This window comes from Galeopterus variegatus, unplaced genomic scaffold, assembly GCF_000696425.1.
Source record: "Galeopterus variegatus unplaced genomic scaffold, G_variegatus-3.0.2 Scaffold3067, whole genome shotgun sequence".
In the NCBI taxonomy this organism is placed as follows: domain Eukaryota; kingdom Metazoa; phylum Chordata; class Mammalia; order Dermoptera; family Cynocephalidae; genus Galeopterus; species Galeopterus variegatus.
The window spans coordinates 56,101-67,293 of record NW_007729178.1 but is presented as its reverse complement, the minus strand read 5'-3'; the positions used below and the strand labels follow the sequence as shown (position 1 = coordinate 67,293).

At 47.5% G+C, this 11,193-nt stretch overlaps 1 protein-coding gene across 1 annotated transcript in view; it reads right to left on the bottom strand.

Moving 5' to 3' along the window:
- The window catches only part of CACNG2 (calcium channel, voltage-dependent, gamma subunit 2), a 117,711-nt gene extending 106,733 nt beyond the window's left edge, over positions 1-10,978 (bottom strand). Inside the window, exon 1 of the mRNA XM_008583855.1 lies at positions 10,070-10,978. Within this exon, the coding sequence (XP_008582077.1) occupies positions 10,070-10,280 (211 nt within the window). The 5' untranslated portion in view covers positions 10,281-10,978. The remainder of the gene's footprint in view (positions 1-10,069) is intronic.
- Positions 10,979-11,193: the final 215 nt, after the last annotated feature.

Genomic DNA, 11,193 nt, shown 5'->3' with positions numbered 1-11,193 from the left:
TCTGAGATTAAATATGCATCCTAATCTCAGATGCAAAGCTTTGTGCTATGTCCTTTTGATACATTCATTCATTCTTTCATTCATCCACTCATTCAACAAACATTGATTGAGCAATCATGGTATAGCGTCCCTTGTGATGGGGTCTCTGTCCAATCTTGTCTCTCATTACTAACACCTGCCCTCCCACACCTGGTCCTCCAGCATACTATAAATCTCATATGACCCCATAAACACCCCATGCTTTCTCACACTTCTTCCTAGGATGGTACCCAGCATATAGTAGTCACTTAGTAAATTTCATTGAAGAAATGGATGAGGGAACTCATGATCTAGAGGTGGAGACAGAAATGGAAACAAGCAACATAGAAGATGGTAGATGCTGTGATAGAAGCATGCATGGATGGTGTAGAAGGAAGGAGGGAAGGAAAGCAACCAAGGTGGGAGCAGGGTGGGAGGCAGCAGAGATGCTGGGGGAGGTATGGCTTGGCTGAGTTCTGAAGACAAAGTAGGATGTGGCTGGGAAAGATTCCTTAGGCAAAAGGCAGGGGAGAGGCAGTATTTGTATTCTGCAATGACAGGGATGTCCTTGCATTTTGAGGCACCTTCTATTTTCAAAGCAATAAGAATCTGGCAGCCCCTCCTCTCTTCCCCACTCTGCTCTGGGTAAGTAGCATATCCTAACTTAAGCCTCAAAATGTTGACGATTTCGTCATGCACAGGAGTACAAATAACAGTTTCTGCTTAGCATTGTCCTCAACTTTTCATAAAAAACAAATTTATTTATAGATTTGGGGGCCAGGGGAAAACTGTAAACATAATTAGTGAAATAGAAGGCTGTACACAGGTTTTTGGGTTGGACTGACTTGGGTTGGAATCCCAGATCTTCCACTTGCTGTGTGACCTTGGGCAAGTTACTTAACTTCTCTGAGCTTCTTAAGATGGAGATAATGGGTATCACGGCACATATCTTCAGAACTGTGAAGATGAGAACTAACCAATGGAAAACATCTAAAATGGTGCCTAGCACAAAGGAAGCACTCATCAAATAACTAGCCATTATTATCATCACTGGGGTTATCATTAGTGTTGAAGTGATGGCAGAATAGTTGTTTTGTAGGGGTACCTTCTCTGCAAAATACAGCAGAGAAAAATTACGGAGGAGAGTTTAAGGGAAAATTAAAGAAAGATAAAGGATAAGACTTGCCCTTTATTAGAGATAAAGACAGAGATCCAGGTGGGGTGACAATGTGGCAGAAAAGAGGCAACAGAGAAAGTGAGACAGGAGAGCAATGGGATAAAATTTAAGGTAAAGAAAGGTCTAGGAGTGAGCACCAGCCCGCCTCCAGTGAGTTCTGCCCAGTGCAAGGCCAGAGAGAGTCGGGCACGGGGGCATTTAGATCCTATGGTGGAGGGTGTAGCCAAGCAAGGAGTCAGTTTGCCACACAGTGGGGCTCCAGCAACCATGCACCTGGGATCTCATGCCTAATCCTTGGTGTTCTTGTTAGCAGCTGGAAGACTACCCAAGGTCAAAGAGGTTCAGGGAAGAGTGAATAAATATGGTGTCAATAAGGAAGGGGGTGGTGGCTCCTCAGAGGAAAACCCAGGGCTGCTAAGTCAGTACTTCTGTTCCAGGCAGTACCTAACAAGGGTTTCAATGGAGAGAAAAGGTGACTCTTCCCAGCAAACTGTGGCTCATCACCTTCCCTAGCTTCATGGCAAAGCTGTGGCCCAGGAGGCACCCTGGGGAGCCTCTAAGGCTGTAGGGTGCAAGGAAAACAGCCGCTTGTTCTCAGGTGTTTCTCAGAATGTGGTTCCAGCCAAGCCTAGGAGAAAAGGCTGGTCAAGAGGATGCCTGGAGTTCTTGTTTCAAAGCCCATCACCTTCACCAGATGGGGAGCTCACTGAGGGCAGGCAGCATTTCTTCATTTATTCATCCAGCTCACAGCCCCTGAGCACTCCCTCTGTGCCAGGCACAAGACAAGGCTTAGAGGAGATGGTGATGGACAAGGCAGACATGGTCCCTGACCTCTTGAAGCTGACAGTCTTATAGGGGGACTCAGAGCAGAAACAAGTAAATGCTAAAAAATAAAAAGTTAAAGGAGGAAATAAAAGAGCGTAACAGGACTGGGTGCTACTTTAGACAGGGGGGTCAGGAGGCTCCTTGAGAAGGTGACATATGAGTACAGACTTTGCATTTTTGTGACTGCAGGGTCTAGGGCATCATATGTGTTCAATGATGGGGATCTGGATGTGCCCCATTGACCATCGCTTATCCAGGGGGACTCAGAGCAGAAACAAGTAAATGCTAAAAAATAAAAAGTTAAAGAAGGAAATAAAAGAGCGTAACAGGACTGGGTGCTACTTTAGACAGGGGGGTCAGGAGGCTCCTTGAGAAGGTGACATCTGAGTACAGACTTTGCATTTTTGTGACTGCAGGGCCTAGGGCATCATATGTGTTCAATGATGGGGATCTGGATGTGCCCCATTGACCATCGCTTATCTTTCTTCTCCCCTTTACTCTCCATTTGTGACTACTGACAGTGCAAGTCACCTGGTTACTGCAACAACCTTCCCACTGTGCCTCGTGCCTGTCCAGTAAATCTCACCAGCCCCCACTGACTGCTCATCCCATCTATTGGGCCCTCAAGGTCCAGTGATCTGCAGAATGGGAAAGCCAGTGGTGACCCTCCCTGACTTTCTGGGCCTCCCTTTTCTTTCATGGTGAGACACAAACTGCTCTGTGAGCCATTCCTGTTTCTGCTGCCTCCCAGCCTCCTGCCTTCCAGCCGGCCGCACCGGACCGTGGCGTTCCCGATTGGGCATCTGTGTTTGTACATGTGCCGTTCCTTCTGCTTAAAGGGCTCTTCCTTCTCCTAGCTTCCTTGCCCAAACTTTGTGTCCTTCAGAACTCAGTCTTCCCTGCCATCACCCCCTCCCCAATCTCTGTGCTTCCAGAACACCCTGTGTTTATATGCCACGCTCTGCTGTTATCATCATCTGTCCACGGGTGTATCCCCTCTACTTGACTGAGTTCCTCGAGGGTCTCACACAGCACCTGGCAAGTGCTTGGGAACAGTTATTGAACAAAGAGCAACCATCACTCTTTTCCTTGTCCAGAAAGTTGCTGGTAAGTCTGCATTCTTCAGCCCTGCACTGCTCCCTGAGTCACGGGACGGGCACCAAGTGCAAGCTGGAGAAATCCCTTGGGCTCTCTCAGCACCCTGCCTATGTTCCTCCCTGCCAGAAAGACAGCTGACCATCTTCCTTTGATTCTAAAGCACATCTTTTAAGTTTCAAAGTTTCTGAAGTTAGATCATATTTTGCTATTAATGTGAAACTTTAAATTTGTTTCCCCCTCCCTGAAGGCTGTTTTTTGGTAGATAGTTAACTTTACAATTGGTGGTGCCTTAGAACTGAGGGAAGGTGGAACTGGGAGAATAAAGCCTTTTCTGTGCCCAGGAGAAAGGACCAGGGTGCTGGATGGGCCATCGTAGGTCACCAACAGTCCCACATCCACTGACGTGCACTTCCTGGCAATGAGAAGCACAGTTAACATCTCTCTACTCTCATCCCTATTTTCAAAAAGCCTCGTGGTTATAAGTGAGCCTCATTCAAATTCCAGCTCAAATCCTCGATGATCCTAACAGATTGTAGAAGATGCCAGATATCCCTCTGAACTTGCGGGAGGGTAATAAGGAGACGTGGCAGCAGGCTCTGGGGCTGTCTCAAATGTCCAGGATGAAACAGAGCTGTTTTGTGAGCTGCTGGCTCTTGAGGCTGCCCTGCTGGGACTGCCCTGGAAGGTGCTGGAGGCAGGCCTGGGGCTTGTTCATCACTGCCTCCCTACGTTCTGCAGAGGGTTGGCACCCACCGTCCACACCCCGACTAGTACATTTTGAATTGAGTTGATTGGAATTCAGCTGAATTGAGTTGAATCTGTTTCCTCCCTTCTCTGCACTGTCACGGGAGGTCGGGAGGCCTAAGAGACCACCACGTTCAGATCAGGGTGGAAGCAGAAGGCACATGGTGAAGAAGAGAAGGGAATGGCTGCCCTAATCCTCACAACAGCACTAGGGGCACGCAGTATTGTCCCTATTCCGTAGATGGTGAGAATGAGGCACAGAGACCGAATTAATCACCCCAAGGTCAAGGAGCTTACAAGCGAGAAGCCAGAAGACAGAGAGCAGAACTCTTTAACAAGGCTAACAAGGCCCCACTCCCCCTCCCACACCATCCAGCATCGCTGCCCCCAGCACAGCCCTCCATCTCGGTTTTCTAGTCCCCTGCCTTCTCCGGTGCTGGTCTCACTCCCTTCCTCTCCCATCTCTGCACCTGCCACCCTCCGACCTGGAACATTCCTTCTTCCTTGTCGCCCGGATAACTCCTGTTCACCCTTCAAATCTCCATTCCCATCTCACCTCCTCAGGGAAGCCTTCCCTGGTTAGATGTAATCCCAATATTATAAAGTCACAGTCCCAGGCATCTCCCCTTGATAGCCCTTATTGGAGTTGTAATTTATACATACAAGATTCTTTGAATTAGGGGTTGTCTTTTCCATGAGGCTCCATGGACCCTGAGGGTCGTGACCCTGGAGGATGCTGCTTCCCAATATGTCCCCAACCCCTGGCCTGGCTGTCTTGTAGGGGCTCATCAAAGATTTAATTAATAAAATAAATGAGTGAAGGAATTGCCTGATCTGTGGCTGCAAACTAACCTGGAAACTTAAAGTGCATTTTCATTTGAATATGGGTTTGGGGCCAAAATGCTTATATTTGAGGCTAGAAGGAGCCATTGAATCTCGATACATTTAAAAATCTCTTGCATTATGTGTCTGGATGCATATTTTCTCCTTCCCCCAACCTGAAAGCGAACACTCATGGGAAAGTCTCCCTGAGGATCTCTGTGACAGCCACTTTGGACAGTGAGGGGGGAGGAAGACAAGGCCAGCATCTATTTCGAGGACTCGCACCCCAGCATGTCCTTGCAGACATTTATTTTCTCTTTAAGCACTTCCTTTTTTATTATCTTTCCTTAGTATTGTCCCTCATGTGTTGAACCTCTTTCCCTCTCTTTTTCCCACCCCTTCCTCCCTCCCTCCTTCCTCTGTGTTGAGTTCATTATTTAGAATGTCTATAAAAAAAAAAAGTTGCTTCTGCCACCACCGTTCACTGTGTAGAAAGAACAATTCTTTGACCATAGGAAGGACCACCACTTCTGAACGCCCACCGTGTAGCAGGGAGTGGTCATTTGTTCATTCATCAACAGAGGCAGGTGGGCATCTTGCACTGTCATGATTGCTGTGGGTGTAGCCATGAGCAGGACAGACAACCCCCCTCCTCGCCTTCGTGGCGCTGGCAGCCCCGTGATGGGGGACAGACAGTGTGTGGTTTCGCTCTGGTGCACCTGGTTCTGCTCACCTGAAAGAGCAGAGTCAGTTTTAGCTGACAAGGTGAGAATGGCTAGGAATTCCGGGCCTGGCTCTACAGGAAACCTCTGGTTAGAACCCAGGACCTTGGGGAAAGTTTTCAGGGTCACAGGAATTGAATGAGAGGTTTGCTAAAGAATAGAAGAGTCTGGGGAAGCTAAGTAGGGATGGTCATTATAACACCTGCTCTCTGCCCAAAGGTGTCTATTCTGCTGAAAATTAAAATCAGAATGAACTTTGGGATACTTTAAAAGCAGAAAAGGGTAAAAAACCAATTGGTTATTTTTGCTACCCTGTAGAGGCTGTGTTTTTCTTTCCCTTTTCTTGAATAATTTGCCTTCATTTTAGCCAATTAGGAGCTGGGCAACCCCAATGACTGACTCCTTTTGAATTCTCTTGTTTTATAGTAATGGATTCATGACTCATTACCAGTCTTTTAAAAAAGAAGTTCCAGGAAGAACAAACAAATCATTCCCACTTCCTCACCTCCTTCTCTCTCTCTCTTTCTCCCCCCTCCATCTTGATCTCAATTACTTGATCATCCCATGTCTTTGTGATGTTTGTATTTATTTCAGTAATTTTAAGAATTCGTGTATCAATTCATTGATAAATATTTCTTGTGCACCTACTGTGGACAAAGTACCTAAGGAAAGTCAAGTTATCTAGGCAATTATGGAACAATACATACACAGTGTGAAGGCCCCTTAGAACCTTCTTTACTCAGCTCATCCACACTTAAAGGTAAGAGTGTCTGGGAAAGGCTGTTGGCTTTCCTAAAATAAAAGATGTATCCTTTCATTCTGCAGAACGAGAGCCATGGCTGGACCAAGTGTGGAGCACTGCACCACCTCACAGGCCAAGCAAGGGCTGTGCAATCATAAACTTGGAAAAGACGGTTCGGGACAACTGAGACACTGCTTGCTCAAACAGAGCAAGGATATAGAATGGCTGGCAGAGCCAACGTGAGCGAGCAGCCTACGGAGGGGAAGGCAGGGGAAGCCACCGACAGAAGAGGAGCTCGAAAAATTCAGAGAGAGTTTAACAACAGCCTGGACAGAGAGCAAGATTTCTGCTGTGCCTCACAGTCAGGCAAGGGGCGAGAGAGGGAGAGAGAAAAGAGAGACAGTGGAGGGTTTGTTTCTGCTATAGACCACACTGTACCAGCTGCTGGCTCCTCCTCTGCAGGGCTGGAAATCCTCTGGGGGAGATGTGGAGCCAGGACAGAGAGGAGGAAGGCACAGGGGAGAATAAACACAAAGAGTGAATTTCTTGCTGCCTCTGGAGACAGTGTTTCCTTTAGGTGACAACAGAGGTTAATATCCTGAGTAGCAAGCCACTGCTGAGCAGAAAGCCACCGCGCGGCCCAGAGACACCTCCCTTGGAACAAGCTGTTTTAGCGTCCTCTTGTAGGTTTTATTGAACTCTTCCCCCAAAGGGCCAATTCATCTCTCCTTTCAGAGACACTTAATGCAGCTTTCTTGAAAAGTTCAAGAAATTTTCCAATCACTCTCCACCAACCTGTATCCCCCACTGCTCAAATCCCACTGAGGACACCAGTCTGATAGGGATTTCAAGTTCACACACAGAGACTTTTCAGTTATTTACTCTGCAGAGGGAAAAAATAAGGACTGTGGTTTTTTTCTTGATCCCTTCCCCCACCCCCAGTGTCTGCTCCTAACAGGTGGTCATGTCCCTTCTCAATCTTCTGCAGACTCATTAATTTCAAAAACAGCAATAGAGGGAAGGAACTCGTCCAATTCTTATTTTCAACAAGAGGTGAACAAAAACAATCATCTCAGGAGATAAAAAGCACTAGTGAAAAACCAGAGAGCAAAAGAGATCAGAGGAAGACAGGGTTGTTTTTCATCTGGAGTTATTAGCAGCATCTTCAAGAGAAGGTTTGTAATCTGTTCACAACTTCTCGGGTATGGGCAGAAAACACAAATCAATAGGTGGTGGTGGGAGAATCTTTTTTTAAAGTTCCATTTCTCTCACAAAAAAACATAGTTTGGGGGAAACTGAAACACTGACAACTTGATCTCATAAAGGTCAACCCTATTCTGAATGCTCAAAAAAGCAAGCACACCAGGCTTCCCTCCTCCCAGGCCCCCAAACTCTCTACACCAACCTTCAGAAATAAGTGAACTTACAACCTTTAGAAATCAGTGCAGTCTTTGAGAATAAGCAGCTTAAAATCTCCAGACCACTTCCTACGTGGCCAAGGCCTAACTTCCCAAGTGGTCCCTGGCCTGCAAAGCCCCATGTCCACCAAGGCTTTGGAAATGAAAGGCTGGATAGAACTGGGGCCCTGAGCATCAGCCCTTCCTGCCTGGGCCTTCGCTACAAGTGGAAAGGAAACATCAACCTCAAAGAGAGCACACCCCAGACCTCCCCTCACTGCCTGGAGGCAGGTGCCTGGGACTTGGCCACCAAGGCCACTGGGGAGAGTGGCCAAAGCCCCAGCTCCTGTGCGCATCACACAGCCCTGGGGAAGTGTTGCAATCCTAACCCTCTACAGATGATTCGGGGAGAGCGAGAGTATGCAGCTTGGAGAGTAAGTTCAGCGGGGTGGGCAGCACGTTCAGGGATGTGAACAACAAACAGACGAAATTTTAATGTTTATTGCAAGTAAAAGCCTGATAAAAAAGTATATTTATACCAACCCACCAATTTCTGGGTATATTTCCCCTAAAATCGTGTCCTGTCTTCCTTCTAATCTCTCGGCTGCATATTTCCATCCATGTAACTGAGATGCAAGGGAGGCAAATTGCTACTCTGAGCATTTCCCTGAAGCAGCCCTCTCTCACTTTGCTCCTCTTCTCTTTTGGAATAAAAGTCTGTCAACAATGTTTAATTAAATGGAAGTCTTTCCACTGTTAATGACTAGCTGTATGAAAGGCTTTTCATTTTTTTAAGGAGGGGTGCGTGTGCGTGTGTATTTAGAACAGTCCCTATTAATTTCCTGATATTGATTCTCTGGCTAAGGAAGAGCATATAGTATTCAGCATAGAGCTCCTCTGCAGAATATGTTAAAGGCAGCGGTTTGGATTGAGAAAGGGCACCAAATGCAGTATGCGTCAAACAGACCATCGCTCAATGAAGTCACTTAGCTATTCAAAACATGTTCAGCCATCACTCAACTGTTTGCACCAAGAATGTTGGGAGGGGGACAGGGGATTTGGGCTCTTTCCCAGATGTACCCATTTCCCAAAGAATGTCTTTTGCTCAGTGTGGGTTAGACACTGGGGCCACATCAGTTTCTTCCTCTCGCATCCGTTTCCCTCTCTTCTCCCCCATGTCCTGGCCTCAACTCCCCGCATCACCATCCCATGTTGAGCTTAACAAACAATCCTGCAGTCCCCACTTCCCAATACTGCCTCAAACAGTCTCCAGTACTGGTTCATATCAGAAGCAAAGCACATAAGCCTTTCTTTCCATATAGAAACGTATGTATATCTCTGTGCATGTCTTTCTTTGGGTGGCTGTAGCTTGTACACACAGACATAAATAGCCATTCAAACGCAGTCTCTTATATTAAAGTCTGTTGCTAAATGCGGGTTGTATGACCTGCAGGAGTTTTTTTTTCTGTGCTTATTAATGTGTCCCAGAAGCACATGCCTTCACCCGTACCCTGATCTCCCAGCCTTTACACCATGGAGGCCCCTTTGCTCACAGCACACGTACACATGCCTCAACGACCCTGCAAGATCAAGGCAAACAGCTGACACCCCTGCCCCACTGCTCCCTCATTCCTCCCTCAACCTCCCCATGCCCTCACCTCCCTCCCTCCCTGCCTGCCTGCAAAACGTCTGATTCTCAAGCCGGCTGCAATGCTGACTCTACTCGCTTCTGGATAACAGACATGTCACTCTGTGTGGAAGTGAACCGGTTGTCAGACTAACCTGCAAGTGAATGGCTGTTTATTAGGACTTGGACTTGTTTCTTGTGAGAGACGTATGTATTTTTAGACTTTGTGAATGTTAACACACACACAAACACACACACAGCCAGCCGCTTCGAACATATGTGTGGCTCATAAACATTACGAAATCCTCTTGATCTGAGGTTGAGATCCTGGAATAATTAGGATTTACCAAAAAGGATTCTTAGAAACAACAGATTTTTCTTGAGAGAGAGAGAGAGAGAGAGAGAGAGAGAGAGAGAGAGAGAGATCTGCAGATGATGTGTCCGAGACTTTTGGAGAGTCAGGGGAAGAGGAGGGGGGAAAGGAAGAACATTTAAAAATTCTTCATTGCAAAAAGAAGAGCAGCATTGAGACCAGCAGTTATTTTCCCTTCGCATAAATGGCAATGCTAAACTGAATGGCCAATCCTAATGATTCCGAAGCAGGCAGAGCATATTTGACTTTTAAAGGCATCCTCTCCTTGTTTTCATCACATCATAGATTATTCCAATGAAGAGATTTGGGGAAGGGGGAGGGTAGAGGCGAGAGAGTAGAGTATGGTTTTTGCCCATTGCTTTTCCTGCCTCTGAAACTAACCCAACCAACCTTGATCTGCGGTGGAAGGAGTGAAGTAAGAAAATGGTGGAATGTAAAGGGGACTTATTTGGAAGAGGGTGGGGAGGGGCAGTGAAGAGGGGAGGGGTGGGGTGGGAGGGGGGAGGCGATGGGAAATCACATACCTTCTAGGCAGCAGGTTCTCCATAATCCAGAATGGGTCATAACTTCCTCGTTCTTTTTGCTGGTTTCATTCTCACTGACACTTTTTGTCTTGCAAACCCCTCTGGAGTAAAGCCAATAGTCGGTTCCCACAGCTATGGTCATCAGGCTGAAGGCAGCGAAAGCACCAACGGTGGTTAAAAGCATTTGAACACCTCGGTCAAACAGCCCCATAATTCTTCATTATATAAACACCCAACCGACTTCTGGTTCTCGGGAGAGTGTGTGTGTGAGGGTGCGAGTACTAAAGCAAAAAATAAAAAATAAAAACAATCCCACTACTAATATAATGGGTATGTGTGTGAATAGAGAATATGGAGAGAGATTTTAAAAAAAAGGGAGGTAAGAAAGCTCACGGAAAAGAGTGTAAATTATAAAGATCACACGGGAAGAGAGGCTTGCCTTTTGAGATCAGAAAACTGTTCCAGTTGCCGTGATTTTTTTTAAAAAAGAAAAAATAAATAAAATAAAAAAGACACCCCCCACCCCCCCCAAGTGAGATGCCTTAATCTCTTTTCCTAAAATTCTGGTCTCCAGTTTCCATATGTGATAGCTAGTTTGGAGATGGCTTCCACAGGGAACCAGGGCACAGCCGACTTCTCAGCACCGTCTCTCATGGTCGGGACCTGGACAGTTAGAGACTGTGACAGCCGAGATGCCAGCTTCGGTCTTGGTCCTGGGCTCTGCGGCCTGCGCCATGAAAATCCTTTGCTCCGCCAGTTCTCTTCCTTGGGGGGTCTCGGCGCTTTCGTTTCAGACCAGACTCCCCAGTGTTCTGGAAGCCCTTGCGCTCAGCTGCCTGGGTGCGGGGGTCTCGCCTTCCATGGTTCTGCCCCGGCGGTGGCAGCGGGCAGGGCGGGAGCAGGCGGCGGCGGCAGGACGAGCAGCGGCGGCGGCTGTTGTTGGTGGCGGGGGGAGTGTCGGCGAAGTGGGGGGAGGGAAGGGGTTTCTCCCGGAGAATCGAGGCGGGTTTCCCTCCCCCTATCTGCAAAGCTCCTGGAAACAAGCGAGCCGGCGCCTTGCTGCAGGATGGGCCGCCCGCCTGCCCCCCCTGGCTGCCGGCGGGGCCCCCGGCGGAGGCGCGGCC